The sequence below is a fragment of the Alexandromys fortis genome, unplaced genomic scaffold (genome assembly GCF_014885135.2).
Source record: "Alexandromys fortis isolate MF-2015 unplaced genomic scaffold, M_Fortis_MF-2015_v1.1 scaffold_14, whole genome shotgun sequence".
NCBI classification, from domain to species: domain Eukaryota; kingdom Metazoa; phylum Chordata; class Mammalia; order Rodentia; family Cricetidae; genus Alexandromys; species Alexandromys fortis.
In genome coordinates, this window is record NW_026067910.1 from 11052993 (window position 1) to 11072174 (window position 19182).

The 19182-nt window shown below is 37.7% G+C and overlaps 1 protein-coding gene across 1 annotated transcript in view; it reads left to right on the forward strand.

The window, feature by feature from the left end:
• Clvs2 (clavesin 2) overlaps positions 1 to 19182 on the forward strand; it is a 74723-nt gene that overhangs the window by 17937 nt on the left and 37604 nt on the right. Inside the window, exon 2 of the mRNA XM_050138191.1 lies at positions 1079 to 1253. Coding sequence (XP_049994148.1) covers positions 1079 to 1253 — 175 coding nt within the window. The remainder of the gene's footprint in view (positions 1 to 1078; positions 1254 to 19182) is intronic.

Consider the following 19182-nt stretch of genomic DNA (forward strand, 5'->3'; position numbering starts at 1 on the left):
ATGTCTTTAATCCACTTGGACTTGAGTTTTGTGCATAGTGATAGATATGGGTCTATTTTCATTCTTCTACAGATTGACATCCAGTTTTGCCAGCACAATTTGTTGAAGATGCCCTCTTTTTTCCATTGTATACTTTTAGCTCCTTTATCGAAAATCAGTTGTTCATAGGTTTGTGGGTTAAAGTCAGGGTCTTCTATTCGATCCCATTGGTCGACTTCTCTGTTTTTATGCCAATAGCTTGGTACCTATTATGAGTGCAGCATTTTCATCTTATTTCCACTGCATCTGGGTGGCAACTGACTCTCTGTCTTTCCTCTTCCCAGAATTCTCTTAGTCTGGTTGCCCTACCTATACTTCCTATGTGGCTACTGGCCAATCAGCATTTTATTAAACCAATACAAGTGACAAATCTTTATAGTGTACAAAGGAATTATCCCACAGCACATGGTTTAAACAGTAACAAAATGTACTTGATCCTCAGTTGGTTAAATGCTCAGATCCATGGACGGTCTAGAAGAAAATAAAAATACTACAAAATTTTAAATAAGCTGTAGTGTTAAAAAGAACAACACTGTCATTTGTTAGGATAGAATATATGCTTCTTTCTTAAAGTTTTTTTTTATTATTTTAAAATATGTATGGGGGTAGCATGTGCACATTTGTGCAGATGCCATCAGAGACAAGAAGCATTGGGTCTCTCTCGAAATGAATTTACAAAAGGCTGTGAGCCACTGGATATAGGTGGTGGCAACTGAACTTGCCTGTTGTGCAAGCAAAATGCATGCTCATAACCCTCTTAACTGTTGAGCCACGGCTGCCAATTTCTACTTTGTTCTCATGGCTCATTTCAAGTCACTCTCTTCTTAAAACCATGCACAAAAAAATCTTTTCCTGGAAAATTTTGAGGGCTTTTAAAGAGAATTTTTGGTTTGCTAAAGAAAAAAGAAATTGGTCAATCAAACTAATAGACAACACATACTCCAAACTCCACCCAGATATAAAACCTCAATAATTTATACCCATGCAGTTATGAAAAGTGGCTGTTAGCTTTAACTCAGTCCTTCTCTGTTGCTGATAGGTACACACTGGTGGATATTTTGCGTGCCATCTTACTTTCTTTAGAAGCCATGATTGAAGATCCCGAGCTGCAAGTAAATGGATTTGTTTTGATCATAGACTGGAGTAACTTTACCTTCAAGCAAGCCTCCAAGCTCACACCAAGCATGCTGCGACTTGCCATTGAAGGCCTTCAGGTAAGGGTATGCTGATATCATTTCCTTGTCTCCTGTATTTTACTTGTCTAATATGTTAGGATATTGGATGTCCAATGAAATAATGAACAAAAAGCAAAGGGATATAGTTTTTTTTCACAAATCTTAAGGACAATACTGGAACAAAAGATTGAACAAGGAAAGTACAAGAGCCTTCTAAGATATCTGCCTGCTCTAAGTCTACACATAAGCACTAGGGTTGAATGAAGGTTTTTGTGGTGACAGCCAGAACATGTAACTTTATATCTTTAGCTTTGGTGTATTAGTTTTTAGCCTTGTTTTTGGCTTCATTTCATTTTCTGTGATGTGAGCAAATTACAAAACTTTACTTAACAACTTTATAAACTAGTGAACTTGAGACTGAATTATGCTGTCTTGTTTATAATTAATAATCAATGACTTTACAGCTCCTTAAGGTATAGAAATCCGTTTTGAAATACTTCTTCAGATGTAATTGGAGTTATTGTTTTCTTTGTCAGTAGAAGGGGTGGTAATATGTAAGTTATGCAGCAATAGTGAGTCTTTCTAGCGAATAGTATTTAACTTGTACAGAATCATAAAGTGGGAAATGAGTCCTTATGTGTGCCATTCATAATCCTGCTATTGGTAAAGTCTTGTTAACTTTTAGGATACTCTTTGTAGAGGCTCAAAAATGTGAATCGATTTTCACCTTGTCTGAAGGTCAAAGAGTTTTAGCTTGTTTGAAGTTTTTAACATCAATTGTAGCTACATACTCTGACCTAAGTTGTGGTCACTTGGTGTTTTGGACATTAAGATGGCCTCTACAGGTAGATACACTCCACCCTGACCAAAGTCAGAGAATTCAAGCATACTTCTGTTCCTTGTTTTGAATGAAGAGGTTTGACCTAAGGAGTTGTTGTCTTAAAGGTACTTGTTCTGAAGCGGGGATTCACTACCTAAACAATAGAATGCTTTTCTCATGAATTAATGGCTTGATGTCTCAATGTATGGAAGCAAGTAATTGTTCTAGATGTCCTATGTATTATGCTAGACCAGTATTTTGCCTCCCCCCCATTGTGTTGGGGTATAAATGTGTAGACAAAATTAAACACTATAGCTTTTCAATAATTAGTGGAACTCCCTTCCAGTACTAGCCTATGCTTCTGTTTTATTATTTTCACTCACATCTTCATTCTCTCCACTTATTTTTCTAATCCCATGCCTCTAACCTGGCAAGTGGTATCTTTGTTGAAGCTGGTCTATGTTTTCTATCTCTGTCCTGAATTCCACTTGTTTAATTTTGGAACTAGTTTAGAGCTCCTAGAACATTTATAAGTTCACTAAAATGATATTATTTAGTATTTGTTGTATTCCCAAAACATATTCTAGAAGTATGTAGGTTATCATTTTTCTCAATCAGAATATCTCATTTTAAAGTGACAAATTATATATTTAATGTTCCCTTAGGAAAAATACTGCACTTTCTTGAGATGATAAATAAACCAAAACAATATTTATCTCATCTATCTTTGTTAGTTTCTGCAGGCAACTTAATCGATAACCACTGACCTCTTAACAATGGTGTTTACTCCAGGCTGCAGGATATATTAACCAAATGTAGTTCACAGTTTTTGACCTGTCATTGTCCTGAATCAGACACACTGATCTCCGCATAGGTTTTTCATGAAGCAAGAGTCCTGACTTGCTCTTGGTGAGTCAGCTTTGTTGCTGACTTATTCTTTTATAACTTCATAGAGACACTTAATAAGAACAGAGATAGGGCAAAGATAATGCATATTGTACAATGTGCATATCATGCATTCTGCCCCTTTCTGGCAAGCCATAAAGTGGGTTATTGTGTGAAGAAATTATCACCAGCAACCACATAATACAGAATGGTCACCTCAGCCAATTATTGTCTCTATTTAGCACGAGTCTCATTTTTATTTATATAGAAGCCGAGCTAGGCTTTCTGTTATAGGAAAGATGGAAAACTCATGTACATCCAACACGTACTGGATGAGATACCCTTTAATAACTTCACTAAGTCATTGATAGAAAAAAGCTTAGGAATTTAAAGTAAGTTATTGTTGTGATGACTGCCAGAGCTTTAACTGGTTGGTGTGAACCTCACATGAGCTACAATCAATCACATTAAAGCTTCATTTGTGTCTAGATTGGAAATGTTTTCTATTTTCCTGTACAGGCTTTATTGTACATATTCTTTCTCTTTATTCTGCATAAATTACTCAAGCACCTATTTCGTCCAAAATGAACATGTGGTAAACAGGCCTAAAACATTTATAAGAACAGCCAGGAAATGTTTAAAAAAAAGAAGGTCTTCCTAAGAATGTATTTTACACAATGTATTAGTTATTGTTCTGCTGCTGAGAAAAAACACCATAACCAAGGCACATATTGGAGAAAGAATTTACATGGATTTATAGTTCCCAGCTTACAGTTAGCCTCATAGTGAAGTAAGAAAACAGAGTTTTCAAATTAAGTCTTTAATTTTGCTTGCATTTACTATGTGGAGAAAAAAAAACTATTACTGAGCTCTGTTTCATATTCCAATCAGGATATAAAATTAGCTGCTTTTCAAGATAAACATGAGTCAAAACATGTATGAAATAAAGACACACAATTTTAGATACCTCTCCCTAAAGTTATTTGAACCAAGACTACCACCACTGCCACAGTGTAATCCCCTTCCCCCAACTAAATCAATCAGGGAAATTAAGAAATCTGAAGGTTTTTAGAGCTCAGCTGTAGTATACTGCAATTCTACAATAATGTGACTTTTACTTAGATAAATATAAATAATATTCTAAGGTGCTGAACCAAAAATAAGAAAGCCTACCAGTAAGCCTTATGGAAGAAGGGAAGTTTATTCTAATGAGGTCTTTTATGAATGCATGTTATTATTTTGAAGCGGTCCTATCTCTCTTGATTCATCTATGTAATTTGTCTTATATAATTACCCCTCATTTTTCATGAAGAAAATTATTTTGAATGACTTAGATAGAGTTAGGATATCATCCCCACATTATACAGATACATGGGAAGTACTGTAGGTCCACCTGTGATCCCAGTACAAGGTCACCTGACAGACCATATGCAAGGATGGGTGCAGGATATGCTCAGGAGCCAAGCAGATCTAGGTCCAGATGGCAGCCCTGCTGCACATCAAGTACTTGTGAAATTGCATACCTTTCTTGAATCTCATTCTAGGTCTTTACACTAATTTAAAGTGTCATTATGAATAATACATCTTGCACCTTGCAGGTGATATCTTAAGCTAAAGTTGGTGAGGATCAGATGATTTTCAGGTAACATTTTTTTTTTTTTTTAGTTATAAGGAGAGATTGTTTCCTTTTTGAGAAATTTAAGAATTGAGAAAACTAGCAGATGTAATTGATTGTCTTTGGAAATTTAGTCTCTTTTTTCTCTTGGTGCTCATGTTGTATATAAATCACTAAATTTTTAAATATTTGTTCCCTGTAGTTAAATAACCTCTATATACTTCACAATGGATATAAAAAAATATTCTTTCAATTGAGAAGTCAGGAAAAAAAAGAGCATTTTAAAATTCTCTTGGAGCAATTTAGTTCTTTAATGAAACAATCCTGCCATAGCTGTAAAGGTACTGTTTGTGTAGATAGTGTTGGCCTTGAATGTTGTACAAAAGTTTGTTAAGGGGACAAGGACAAGAAGGAGATTCAGGCAAGGGACTTTGAACAACTCAACTCAGAACTAGAGAGAGTTGGAAACACATAATGAATCTATTTCTGTGACTACAGGAAGGAATAAAATAAGGAAGATGAACTTGGAGAGGCAGGCCATCATCTGGATCACTGGGATAGAAGATTCCAATCTATGTCATTTGGCCAGTGCTCTCTAGGCAGGAGAATTGGGGGTGGGGAAATGTCTTGATCACTTTTCTGCTTTGCAAAGATTTTCTGAGTAGAAGAAGAAATGGGCAAAAGAATAAAAAACTGCATCTTGAGAACCCCCAAATTATCCCTAAGTTAATCAAGCTCATTTACAGAGTTGGAAGTGAAAGTTCAACTTAAGGTACTTAGCCAAATTTTCTCAGTGGAGACTTAGCATTGAGTTTATAGTACCTGCATCTGGACATCAATGCCTCTCCGAAGTCTCGGGTTCCCAGTGATTTCTGTTGTTATTGTTGATTCCTGGCTTAAAACAAAGAAATATTAGGTGGCATCAGCTTAAAATGACTCCAAGTCCTCACATTTAAATACAGGTGAAAGGTCCATAATATGGAAGTTCCCTTCTAGTGAAAGAAGTCACAAATGACTGTCCTGCTTTTTGTACTTTGTTGACACTCCCGAGATTCATAATCTGTTCTCTGGTGAATAGCCTCCTTGACTGCCTACTGACTCAGTTCTCTGAGGGAGAAGATAAAGACAGGTTTTGTTAGCATACAGGAGATTTTTTATGAATATCAGTATACATTGACAACGTATTTAGTTTTGAGACAAAGGGGGTTTTGTATGTTTTGTTTGTAAAGAATATCAATCATTTTCAAAATATAAAAGGCATCAAATGTTTTGATCAACAGAATACATTTTCTTGACAAATATGGTCAATATTAGCTCTGCTTGAAGGAAGAATATATTTAAGCTTCTTTGGAAAGAAAGAAAAAAAGATTGTCTTGCCACTTACAAAAAGTTAATTGATTAGTGTAGTCACGGAAATAAGAAGTTTCATTTAAAATCAATATAAGATTTAATGAATGTGACCTATAGATGGAAGGTTTCTTCCTGGGAATCCCATTAAAGCAAGAAAAGTTTAGAAATACCTGGAGGAGATCAGTCTTTGAGTTTGGAGTGAGATGAGGATATCTCACTCCATTTGAATGTCTTTTATTTCTCTTGATCTATTAATTTCTTTTTTCTTTAGCAATTTATAAACATTTTAAAATGTGCTTTCCTCCCCCCAGCGTTCTTTGCTTCCTCTCAGATATGCATTTCTGCTATTCTCCTTGGTGCTATCCTGCTGTGTCTCTGTGGTTTTGCTTTCACAGTTGCCCTGGAATCCCCTAATTCCATCTGCATAATGTATCCAAGACGTGCTTGCCAGCAAAGGGGTTGGCTGTGACAAGAGGCTGAATAGGTCTTTGATTGCTACATAAAACACAGATGTAGGACCATTGTAAAGTACCTAACATGGTGCCAGCTACTCCAAGATTCCTTATTAAGTCGGACTTGAGAAAGAATAAAGAATATGTTGTCAATTCACTGGCTCTTTCATTTGACTCAAGGACCTTGCTAATGCGGAGAGCTCTGATAATTCATGCAGAAGGCAGAAAGTGCTGCCACTACACATTCTGATTCTGACTCTTTGGAAGGCCAGTTACACACGGGGAATCTTGCCAAAGTCATAGTACACGCTAACAACTTGGAACATACCTGTTGAAGGCGAGTGAGTAAGGAGCTCCGTTAACTTCAGTGTAGCCTTAGTGTATTTAACCTTGCAAATCCTACCTGTTAATGTGGGTACTATGAAGCCATATGTGTGCATGCACATGTGTGAGGAGGTAAATCAAGAATAAGAAAAGAAATATTGATGGACTTAGGGTTTCATAGGAAACTTAGAGTCTGTTCTTTGTGGTGCTTGCTAGTAGTTTTCAGGCACACAGCATTTGGACAATAGAAGACACCTCTTGCTTGCAAATGACCTTTGAATTATAAAACAGGATTGACTAGATGGTGTTGAAATGATACCTAGCTTGAAAAGGAACACACAGTCTAAGGATCTGTATTCATTCAGACAGCCTGAGGGACCAGCGTTTACTTCCACATTTTGTATGCACAGACAGAACCGTACTGAGAAACAGTGACGAGGGCAGTGTGGGAAAAAAAAGTCACATTTTTCTTATCACATGCATAGCAGTCTGAGCTAAGTATGCTTCCTTTCAGGAAGTTGTTACTGAGCCTGAAACAAGTGAGTGAAAATACTGAAATTGCTTGATTTTGTGGTGTGAGAATGTTATGGCTGACAGGTTTAATTTATAGAAGTAGGGCACTGCTTCTCTTAAAACCTGATATTAGGTATGTAAAAGTTATATATAAATTCAGTTCAGTGAGCTGGTCAAGACATTGATAATAGTATACACTAGTGTTTCATATATAGACTCATACATAAACAAGCATATATATAATATATATTTATATGCATACATATACATAGGATCTACATTTTTACTAGAACAGACTGCTATTTATTTCCTTTGTTTAACAGCAAAGTGTGCTCAAAATACCTAATCGTGAGGAACTTGGTGTTAAATTTGAACAAATGCAAAGATTTCTGTGCTGTAGAGTTATTTAACACATATTTTCTGACTCAAAAAGCAGTAGTAATATGTGTCCTCTTTGAACTGCTGACAAAGAGGCTTATTATCATTACCTTCAAAAAGGAAAGAAAGAAATTACACCTATGTTTTGTCTGTGCCATTGAAATTTCAGTGAATGAAAAGGAAACAATTAAAAAAAAGAAAAGGAAACAATTATCTATCAAGAAAACTCAAGGATATAATGAAGTATTCTTAATTTCATTTCTTTAACTCGGGTTAGGATGTATCTTCAACCAGAAGATAGAGATGAATGAATAGAGCTTTTCTTCCTTCCTCATTACAGCAGCAGCATAAATGCATCATGCATTCTTTCCTCTTAGCAGACCCTCATTTTAATCAGTATCTTCAAATCAAGGTTGCAAAACGGTTGGTCTGGGGAGATGGCTCCCAGGGCAAAGTGCTTTCTGCACAAGCCTGAGGAACTGAATGGGAAGAATTCACAGAAACCACTTAATCGCTGGAAGGACCAGCATGAGTACTGCAATCCTAGCACCCTTCAGACACTGGAGGTAAACCAGAGAGTCCCCAGTCAACTAGGTGAAAACAGCAGAGACACTGTCACAGACATGGTATAAGACTGACACCCGAGGTTGTCCTCTACCTCCACACGCTGTGGCTCCTGTGTGCCTGCATTCTCATACATGAACACACAGAGATATGCATGTACATACATACACACCAAATGTAAACATCTACTTACATTTTATATATTTGTTTATTACTTGAGTGGCTTTGGGTCTATATAAAGGTAGTATATATTATACTTACACACTTAGCCTTCAAATTTATACTCAGCTCTCCTTTAGAATTTTTAATCCGGAATACTTAATTAAAGAAATATCAATGAAAGTGTTGTTTTGTTTTTTCTTATATTTAAAATTCTGCTATTGTGTTATCTCATTGCTGAATACAACTGATTCTATTCGCTTAACATTGATCTGGAAATGAAAATACTCTCCATCTCCCATTGTCATTCTTCTGAGAGTCATTTCCTGCCCTAATGTGCCTACTTTTCTTTTCTGCAACTGAAGAAGCCATAATAAAGGCATAAGAGGAATGCCTCCTTGGAGTATTTCCAGGGAAATCTTTGGTGCCCAGCTAATAGTGTGGTGTTTCTATAGCCTGAAGTGGACTGCATTTGAAACCCCACAATCAAATGAGATAATAAAATGTGAGAAAGGTACTTAAGTGAATGCTGGCCACTGTAACTGACAAGCCAGAGTATATACGTCAGCTCAGCCATCTCTTATATGAATTTTGTAGGCATCTGTCATCAGCATCATACCTCCCCAAATCCCTCCCCCCTTAAAATCAAAATGAAACACACTAGAATAAACCATTTCACTTCTTTGTCTTCCCAACAACTTTTCATTCATCCTAGGGACACTGGGTGCTGTGTCAGGCAGTATATCCTTTTGTCCAATCAGCCCCACTCACAAAATGTCCATTGCAATGACTCATTGGCCTGGTTCAAGTCCTCTAGCCTCTTGCACACCATCATCACTGGACTCTCACTGAAACTCCTCTTGGACATCTTGCTGTTGCCCCAAGTCAGTTACTCTTCCACAGGACCAGATACTTCAGGTGCTTCAGCAGGCCATAGATGTGTGATACGTTATTGTGGCCCAGTCGAAGGCCCCGGATGTGGGTCTGTGTGATAGTTAAGCTGGTCAGTTCTGGCCACTGGGACCACACCCTCAGGAGAGTTGTGGAGCCAGCTCTTGTAGGCTTATATCATAGGGGCTAGCCCTCCCATGCCCAGGGTATGAATGGGGCAGGACCATCTCTCCTGAGTGTGGAGCCAGCTAGTCCATGGGGATCAGGGCTAGCTTTCCTGCTGTAGTATCCACTGAGGGGCAGAGTCAGTCATCTGAGGGATAGTGAGGGATGGAGTTGGCTCAGCAAAGCCCTTGGATTTCAACATACATTGTTTCTATACCCCCGCTCCCCACTGTGGCAACATGGACCATTGATATCATCACCGACTTCAGACATGATCCTCAGTGATCCTACCACAGCCAGTGTATGTATTGATGTTCATATCCACAGTGACACCAAAGACCACATGAATACCTGCAATCTAGGTCAGGCCATGTTGTAGTCTCAGAACTGTGACACCACGTGGCAATGCCAACCTGGGTTGCCTGCACTGGGTGGCCACACTGAGCCATGGTGGTATCCAGGTCTGTGCTGCTGCCTAAGGCCATGTCTAGGTTCTTGTCCCAGCAAGCGATGGATGTGGCTCCTATTGCCATCGAGGTCTATACAGATGCTCAGGGTCTGTCTGGACCTGAGACCAGCCACCTAAGACCCCATTGGTGTTCCATGGCCTGGCTGCTACTGGAGCCATAATGGTCTGGGTAACCTGTGTAGCCACTGAGGCCATGGTGATATCTGGACCTGACCTGCAGCTGAGAGCTCAGGTTTTAAATGCCTGCCACCACGAAGGGTTTTTACACACCTTCTGGAGATCTAAACTCAGGACCACATGCGGGAGCAGCAGACACAACCATCTTCCTAGCTTCCGTCCTCTAAATGCTCATGATGGTTTCCAGGAACTCCGTATTCTCTGAGAGAACAGGAACCAATACAATGCAATAGATACAGTGAGAAAAATAATACATCTGGGAGGGCATGGATCTCACAGACTGACGGAGTTCTTTTAGTTCTTCTCTGAAGGTTTAGGGAATTCACAGATTCAGAAGCATCTGTGGTACAAGACAAGATCTGAATCTAGGACTGAAGGAATGGAGATATTAAACCACAATCTCAGGCAGAGTGAAGAAAGGAGAGAGGACATGTGGGAGGAATTTCCTTTTTCTTTTATTCTGTCTTTTATACAGGCTTTCAGTGGATTGAATGAAGCCCACAGAATCTGGCTTTATCATTCTAAATTCACATCTTAGTCTTTCCTAAAGTCAGCACCACAGATACCCAGAGTGCACATTTAGATAATTTTCAGATACCTCTGAGTCCCTGTAAGTTCACACATTATATCTATTCTCTTCTTTGTTGAGAAAAGGTGTCTCTATGTCTCTCTGGTTGTCCTGGAGCTTGATATGTAGACCAGGCTGCATTAAACTCACAGAGATCTTCATGCATCCACCTCTCTCTAGTGCTGGGATTAAAGGCATGTACCATGACTGACTTCTCTCAACTTTGATATGCGTGAGAATGAAAACACATTTTTCCTTTCTGTAGTATTTATCTAGACTGGAGTAGTTACTGCTTAAAAGTCCTATGTGTTGTTGATATACATTCTTTCTGATATGTCGAAAGATGAGAGTGAGCTTTGTTTCCAACAGCCTATGAGCTTTTGTTCTGGGGTATGTGCTGCAGAATCATATCCAAGGAACTGCCTTGATGCTAGTCTGGGTCATGAGTTTCTACTTATTGTGCATTACTACTCCTGTGCAAGTGTCTCAGTTATTGTTTTCTGATATTTTGAGATGATATCTCCCAGTGTCTATTTTTGGTCTTAAATTTGTTGGCCTTAAACTCTTCTTTCTTCAGCTTTTATCCCAGGAGTGCTGGGATTGCAGGCATAGACTGCCATCCCTCACTTTTATTCTTAAGGGGAGGAACAAAGAAAGATATGGTTACCTTTCCTTGGAACAGAAATAAGAGTTACTTATATTTTTCCTCTCATGAAATTTATTCAAAATATCCAATGCATTAAAGTAATTTTTACTTGTTTTGGTTATTTGTAAATTATTTTTAGTTTGTACCTTTGGCAGTGTTTTCTGTCATTTAAATTTCTGGATAGATACAAAAATTATCCTTTAAACATCAATTAAGAAGTCAACCCTTTACCTAGTTTATGAGCACAAGATCACAGAAATGAAGGACAGGAGGCACTGTTTTTTACCAAGTCTCTAAGACACTGTTGAAATAAGGAGCAGCAGGGCTGCATCCCCAGCACCCCGGCCGCCTACTAGCTTATGCCCAAAATAACAACACACAAACTGTATTCATTTAAACACAGCTTGGCCCGGCTAGTTCCAGCTTCTTATTGGCTACCTCTTACATATTGTCCTAACCCATTTCTAATAATGTGTGTAAGCACCCCAAGGTGTGCTTACAGGGAAGATTCTAACCTATGTCCATCTTGGGTCGGAGCTTCATAGCATGTGCCTCAGAGAGCAGAGCTATCGGGAGAGCAGAGCATGGCGTCTCTGCTCCAGAGAGCAGGGCTGTTGAGTCTCTCTGGAAGCAGAGCAGAGTCTGACCTCACTTCCTCTTCCTCCCAGAATTCTATTCTGTTTACTCCTCCCACCTATGCTTTAACCTATCAGGGCCAGCCAAGCAGTTTCTTTATTGCTCAATGACCTTCCTCCATCAAGACACGATTATTTTTCTGAATGACAATAGTAGGATGATGGTGATGGTGCTGATGAAGATGCTAATGCTCTTTGACATGCATGAAATTTTAGAGTATATTTCCTCACGGGGTGAAATATGCAGTACACATATTCCCCAAATTCAGAATTCCAAAGGACACACGAAAATTGATGATAAACAAATCTGGGCAGATTGAACTCACACTCTACATCTGAGAATGCCATTTTCATTTGCAAATAGGCAGTGATTTAGGTAGATGGGATACTTTATTACCTAGCTTCATAATAAGATCTCAGAAAGATAAGTTGGGTAAACTCACAACCTTTATCAAGAGAGTCAAAGAGAAGCTCATTATTCACCATATAGAACCTGAGTGTGAATTCTCAGAACCCATGTGAAAATGCAGACATAATGCCTGGAAAGTCAGAGCTTAAGACATGGAGAAAGAAGGATACTGGGGCTCTTTGCCCAGCCAGTCTAGCCCACCAGCGAGCTTCAGATTTTAGAGATCTTGGATCAAAAAATAAGGTGGTATGGGCTTGAGTTATGATTCAAGGTGTAAAACAACTCACTACTCATAAATGAGGATGTGAGTTAATATCTCTAGCAACCATGAAAAAGTGAGCATGTCTGTACATACCTATAATCTTAGTGCTGTGAGAGAGGGGATTAGGAGAGAGTAGAAACAAGAGACTCTCTTGTGCTTACTGACCAGCAGCTTTGCCAAGAAAATAACAAGTTCCAGGTCAATGAGAGATCCTTGATAGAATAAGGAAAAGAATTACAGAGAAATACACCCAACAACCTTCTCTGATATGCGAAGATTTGTGCACATGCATGATGTGGGATTCCCTTCTGTATGCTGTGAATACCATTGATTAGTAAAGAAGCTGGTTTGGCCTGATAGGGTAGAGTAAAGTTAGGCAGGGAAAACTAATGTAATTGCTGGAAAAAGAGGGTGGAGTCAGGAAAAGCCATGGTGCTTCCGCCGGAGACAGACATACCAGAACCTTGCTGGTAGGTCACAAGCCTCATGGCAAAATATAAAACAATAAAAATGGGTTAAATTAAGATGTAAAAGCAAGCCAATAATAAGCTAATAGGCCAAGCAGTGGTTTAATTAATATACCTTCTGTGTGGTTATTTCAGGAGTCTGGGCGGCCGGGAAACAAACAAGTGGCCCCCTATACAACATATGCACATATACCCTCACACACATGTTCATGCATACACATACATTAGGTCACACAATAAAGTGGAAACCAACTGAGAAAGGCATGCTGTTGAACCCTGGCTTCCACACGCATACAAGCACACACGTGTATCTCCTTCACACATGTACACACAGAAACACTTGTATGTATACAAACACACACAAATATACACAGAAGGAAATATAGACGAGAGGACAATAAATGTTTCATTTTAAATATTCAACAAAATGAAATTAACGGTGTGAAGACAGTGAGTCCAGTAAATTTCAAATATCATGCCTAGTTCCTAACCTGGACCAGTTTTCAGACTCGAAGTTCATGAAGTAAAGAATGTAAATTTACACAGAGAAGAACACCTATCATATGATAATGTTTTCAATAGTTTTTATTTCTTTTTGATTTTTGAGAGTGGTTTCTGGTCCTCCTGTCTTCTTGTCCTCTCTGTTAGGACTGAAGGGTATACATAATCATATCCAGTTTATATGGTTTTGGGAAGAAAACTTTTGGCCTTATACAGGCCAGACAGACATTTTACAAACTAATTTGTTCCCCCATTTTCAATTAGATCCACAGCCATTTATTTGGATCAGAGCACATTGGAATAAGGGAGTTACACAGCTATTTCAAGGGTAATTGAACACAGGAACCAAGGTGCCATTTATATCTGGTGACATGAAACACCTTAAATAAAATACTCTCTCTACATTGGAGTGGAATTTACAGGAAAGGATGAAAGTTTACACACAGTATGTCCTCTTGATGCACAGGTTCATATCAGGCTTGTTTCACTCCTTTCTGGAAAAAAAATGCATTGCAGGGAGGAAAGTCTTTGAGATCAATACTTTTAGTGAAAGCTGTGTTATGTATAACTTTTTTCTTTTCACAATTACAATGTAAAACAAACACAACAGGACACTGGGGTTGGTCTTATGGAAGGTTTGAGCTTGTTATATGAAGCAAGTGGAGGCGCATAACATGAAGGAGTTGATATATGTAGGGTATTGCTCAGACTTCTATCTAGAATCCAGGGAGTTATTCTTCCAGGGACTAAATGCTGGTGGGTTAATCTAGTGTCTTAGCTATTGTTTTATCTCTTTGAAGAGACACCATGACCACAGAAACTTTTATAACAGAAAACATTGGGCCTGGATCAGAACATTGGGTCAGAGGTTTAGTCCATTGTCATCATGGCAGGGAGCATGAAAGCAAGCATGCTGACATGGTGCTGGAGAGTTAACTGAGAGTTCTACATCTGGGTCTGCAGGCAACAGAAAGAGACAGTGAGCAACTAGACCTGGCTTGAGTTTCTGAAGCCTCAAAGCCATACTCCCAAAAAAGCTACACCTCTGATTAGTACCATTCTCTATTGGCCTATGAGGGCCATTTTTATTCAAACTACCACACTTGGGTTTTGTTTTTGTTTTTGTTTATATAAGTAATGTATAGAAGGAACTACTTTCTCAGAGTTTATTTCTCTAAGAGGTCTACAAGCACAAGTAATTAGAGGACTGTATAAATACAAATACATTGTCTCCTTTCCTCCATTCTGAGTAGCCCTGCAGGAGCCCACACCAGAGCATTTCCTGGGATAAGCCAAGGCCTTTGTTAATAGCAGTTGGATGTCTCTTTCTACTTAGCTCTGCTTCCCTGGATTATGATGAGATTTGTTCTTGAGCTATGGTAGATGTTCCTTTTATGTCAGGGATAATTCTTGATTGCAGAATTTATAAATAATATGGGAAATGTTACATATAGTGTTAAGTGGAATATGACATATGCACCATAAATTAATGTAAAACATTGCCATATTTATGTTGCTAATATATTCAACGACGGAGAGGAAAAAATACATTTGAGTAGAAAAAGTGATGCGCCCAAGTGGCAAAAGTAGGATGAAATCTTATCTTTTCTGCTTTGTCTTTTCAGGCATCGTCATTTTGGAATATAGTATTTCTACTCATAGAGATAGTTTCATTCAAAAAGTTGTGATGCACAGTATAAAAGTACAAAATAAAAAGTCATTTAACAAATAACTATGCAATGTGCCATGTTTGAATGATAGTTTCTATTTAAAAATAATAGCACAATTTGATGTGTTAATGAATAAAATGAAGACAGCTGCAGCTGTTCATCTTAGACAGCTTTGCCGTGCTTGGACACATCATTGTCAGCATCCTGATGGCTCACGTCTGGGTTCATAGCCCCCAAAAAGGTTACGTCAAGACCCAGGGAAATGTGATCAACAGAAATCCAAACATATATTGGTGAAAAAAAAATCACACATCCTTTAGAAAGCTTGTTTTTGAAGCCACCAGACACATATAAAATGCCAAATATAGTGCTAATATTAAACTCAGCATATGCTAAGCAGTTTTTGGTTGGAGGAAGGAAGTTGAATCTAGTCCAGTAACCATCAGTAGTATAATTTAAAATGTGAATTTTTGCAGTGACAGAATAATATAGCTGTGAAAGAAATGTTAATATTGATAAAGATCATCTTATTAAGACATACATGCTTTTACAGTATATGTTGTTATTATTTATAGGTTGCAATCTTGTATTATTCAAATTATTTCATAGCACAAAAATGCATTTTGTAGATAGTTTTGTAGATAGGAATTACTTAAGAATGTTGCTTAAAATGCACTGATGAAAATGCTAGAGAGGGTTTATGAAGCCTTTTAAAATTGAGATAAATCTCTAAATATGGCACAATGGCTATATGGAGAGATGAAGGGTGAATATTTATTTGTTTTTATGTATATTTAGTAATAATGGTTACAGAAGAAGAGGCCCCATGAATTTGGGATGGAGTGAGGGTAAGTAAGAGAGATAGGAAGGAAGGAGGGAATTATATATTTATATTTTAATTAAATAAAAATTCATGGAATGTATTTTGGACATAATGAGTCTTGGATATCTCAGGTGAACTGTTGTTCTAAGAAGGTCAAGAAAGAGAAGCTGGAGAAATCTGATTGATGGAGAAAAATAGGACATTCTTTGAACTTAAACAATATACTATCATGTCTGGTGCCAAATGGTCAGCCCTAGAAACATACACACATGTAACACTATATGGACTAGTTAGATTATATTTAAGAATATATATGTATATGCACACACACATACACATTCAATAGCAATTAATGAAAAAAGAGACCATGAATTTGAAGTAGAGTAGGGAGGGGCATTGGGTGGCGTTGGAAGAGAGAAAAAGGGAAGCAAGAAATGTAGTAAGTATAATATCAAAGATAAAAAAATCAAAAAAATTATTGTGTCATTTTTCTTATCATTTTACTCATCAGGTGGTATACTTTTAAGAACTGAAAAATTATTTTTTTCTATGAATGTGTGTTTGTGTAAGAGTGTATGCACATGAGTACACATGCTCACCCCGGCCAGAACAGGACATAATATCCCTACAGCTAGAGTTACAGGCAGTTGTGAGTCTCCCAACATGAATGCTGTGAGCCAAGATCAGTTCCTTTGCAAGGACAGTACATGCTCTCAACCACTGAACCATTTTCCAACCCAAGCTCAGAGATGTGAAATAGCCTACCATAGGGATGATGGAGGGTCATATAGTCACACAGTCCTGGTCATGTAATAATGTACAGAATGAGAGGACACCTTTTTTTAAATTGATTCCTATCTATTTTTCTCTTGTCCTTACTTTATCCCTTGTCACATACCACTTCAACTTTTTCTTTGGAAAGAGAGAACATACTGATCACATTTGTTTTCCCAACCACAGGTTTTCTCAGTAGATACCCACCCATTCTTTTGCAGAAAGGAGAAGCAAGGACTTACCAGAGTGTTTGTACTCAGAGCTCATCTGGCTTAAGTGATGATAGGATAAACTAGATGTTTAGATGAAACAATGGTTTGTGAACAAATTTAGAATGTACTGAAAGAATAATGGCTTGTCTAAGTTAAATTATCTTGTGGAAAATATTTGCAGAAAAAGGTTTGCATTTGCACTTGCTTAGACTCAAGTGATAAATTCTGTTTACCATATGAGTGTACTGCACATTTTTAGAGAAGTAAATTTATGGGAATATCAGGAAGTCTGCTGTGACACAGTCTTTCTTAGAAACGGCTGTAAAAACAAGACTGGAATTATGGCTTTATTGCTGGCATGTTAACATGGAAGATGGGAAATTTTAGGGTTCCACCCCAGTACAATGAACTAGAGACAAGTAATAACTGCTGGAAGAAAGCAATTGGTCCTTTCCAGGGATGAGCATCCTTGTTGATTGCCCAATGAAGGGTGGTCAGCTTTGGGACCATATACACATCAACAGCACAATGAACTCACCATTTTGCTTTTATATATTTTTGCATACACATACATACCTATATATGTCACAGTAATAATAAAAGAAAAAAGCCTATCAAGATGAGAGTGTGGCCATGAATAGAGGGAGTTAGAAGAAGATGAGCTAGGAGGGAGGAAAGGAAGGGTAAGGTGATAAAATTCTATTTCAATTAAAAACATTAAAAAACAAAAGCAACCATTCATTTTTTCTAAAATATGATCAAATATTAATAAGTCAAAACTTACTATTGTATGTTTTTATTCCCTATGATTTTTTGGATTAATATTTAGTCCTCTATAACTATAGATTTTAATATTAAAATTTCAGACCCCAATATAATCTTCCTCAATTAATAGTAATGACGTCTCTTCTATCTTTTTTGGGGGTATATGTGTGTTTGTGTGTGCTATGTGCACATGTATGTCTGTTTACATGTATACATTCATTTGAGAGTCATCCTTGTGACACAGTGCAAGTGTGAAGTTCAAAGGATAATTTTAAGTGTTGATGTATCTCTGCTTCTTTGTCTCCGTAATCTGAGCTGCTGTGTTCTGCCTCCTTACTCTTGCCAGGGTAAAGTGAAACCTCTTAAACCATGAGCCCAAGTAATTCTTCTCATCGGTTGGTTCTCTCATGTATGTGACACAGGGATAAGAAGTCGGATTGATCCGCGTCCTCCCCGTTACATTACATTTATATATTTTGTCTTGCATCTCCATTCCTTCATCTTATGAATTGGTTTTTAAAGAGTACAGCTTTTTCATACCGTCTACCAAAATTCGTGTTCGTTAGCTTATCTTCAAGGAAATGGACTGGACATTTGTATCCTTTTGAAGTTAACACAAGGAGAGGTCCTTCACTGTGGGATTGTGCTCCAGCAACAGATACTTAGGAGAACTTGCATCCTCAGTTTGTCACTTTCTGCTAGCTATATGAAAAGATATCGAAGCCAGCCTTCACCTGATGCTAACTGCTTTTTTCTTGGCCTTCTACAACCTCATAACCATGAGAATTAAGTGGTGTTTAAGACAACTGATGTGGATTATTTTTGTTAAGGTACCCAAAGTAAAATAGTAAAGAAGGAAAGATAATAACTGCACACACACACATATATGTATATATATATGGATGGATCTTATACAGTATAGCAATATTCATCATTAGAAATATATGCAATTATATTTTCAAGGGTTATGCTAATTTAAATTGTAAAATGTTTAGCAAAAAATCCTAATAATTTGACAGTATGTCTAAAAGGGAAAGGCAATTAGAACTTTGTTAGGAAAAGAGCCCAAGAAATATGGCTAAAGGACTTTTAAAATGATTACAAATGAAAGGCAATGTACAAAGTGACATATCTGGAAATCAGAAACCACTAATTCAGTCATACCTTAGCCTCTGTTGGTTGTCCAATGACAAATGGTCACCTCTGGAAACATTCAAGCAGTCTTATATGGACTCGCTAGGTTACATTTGGGAAAAATGTATGCAAGTACATACATGGACACAATAATAATTAACAAAAAAGGAGACTCTAAGGTTGAAGGAGAGTGGGGAGGGATACGCAGCAGGGCTTAGACAGATGAAAGGGAAGGGAGGAATTTTGGAATGAAAACACACTTTCACAAATAAATTAAAAAGAAAAAAAGACAGGGGACAAAGTTTTCAATTCCAGTGGAGGTGGAAGAGTAGAAGGCTGT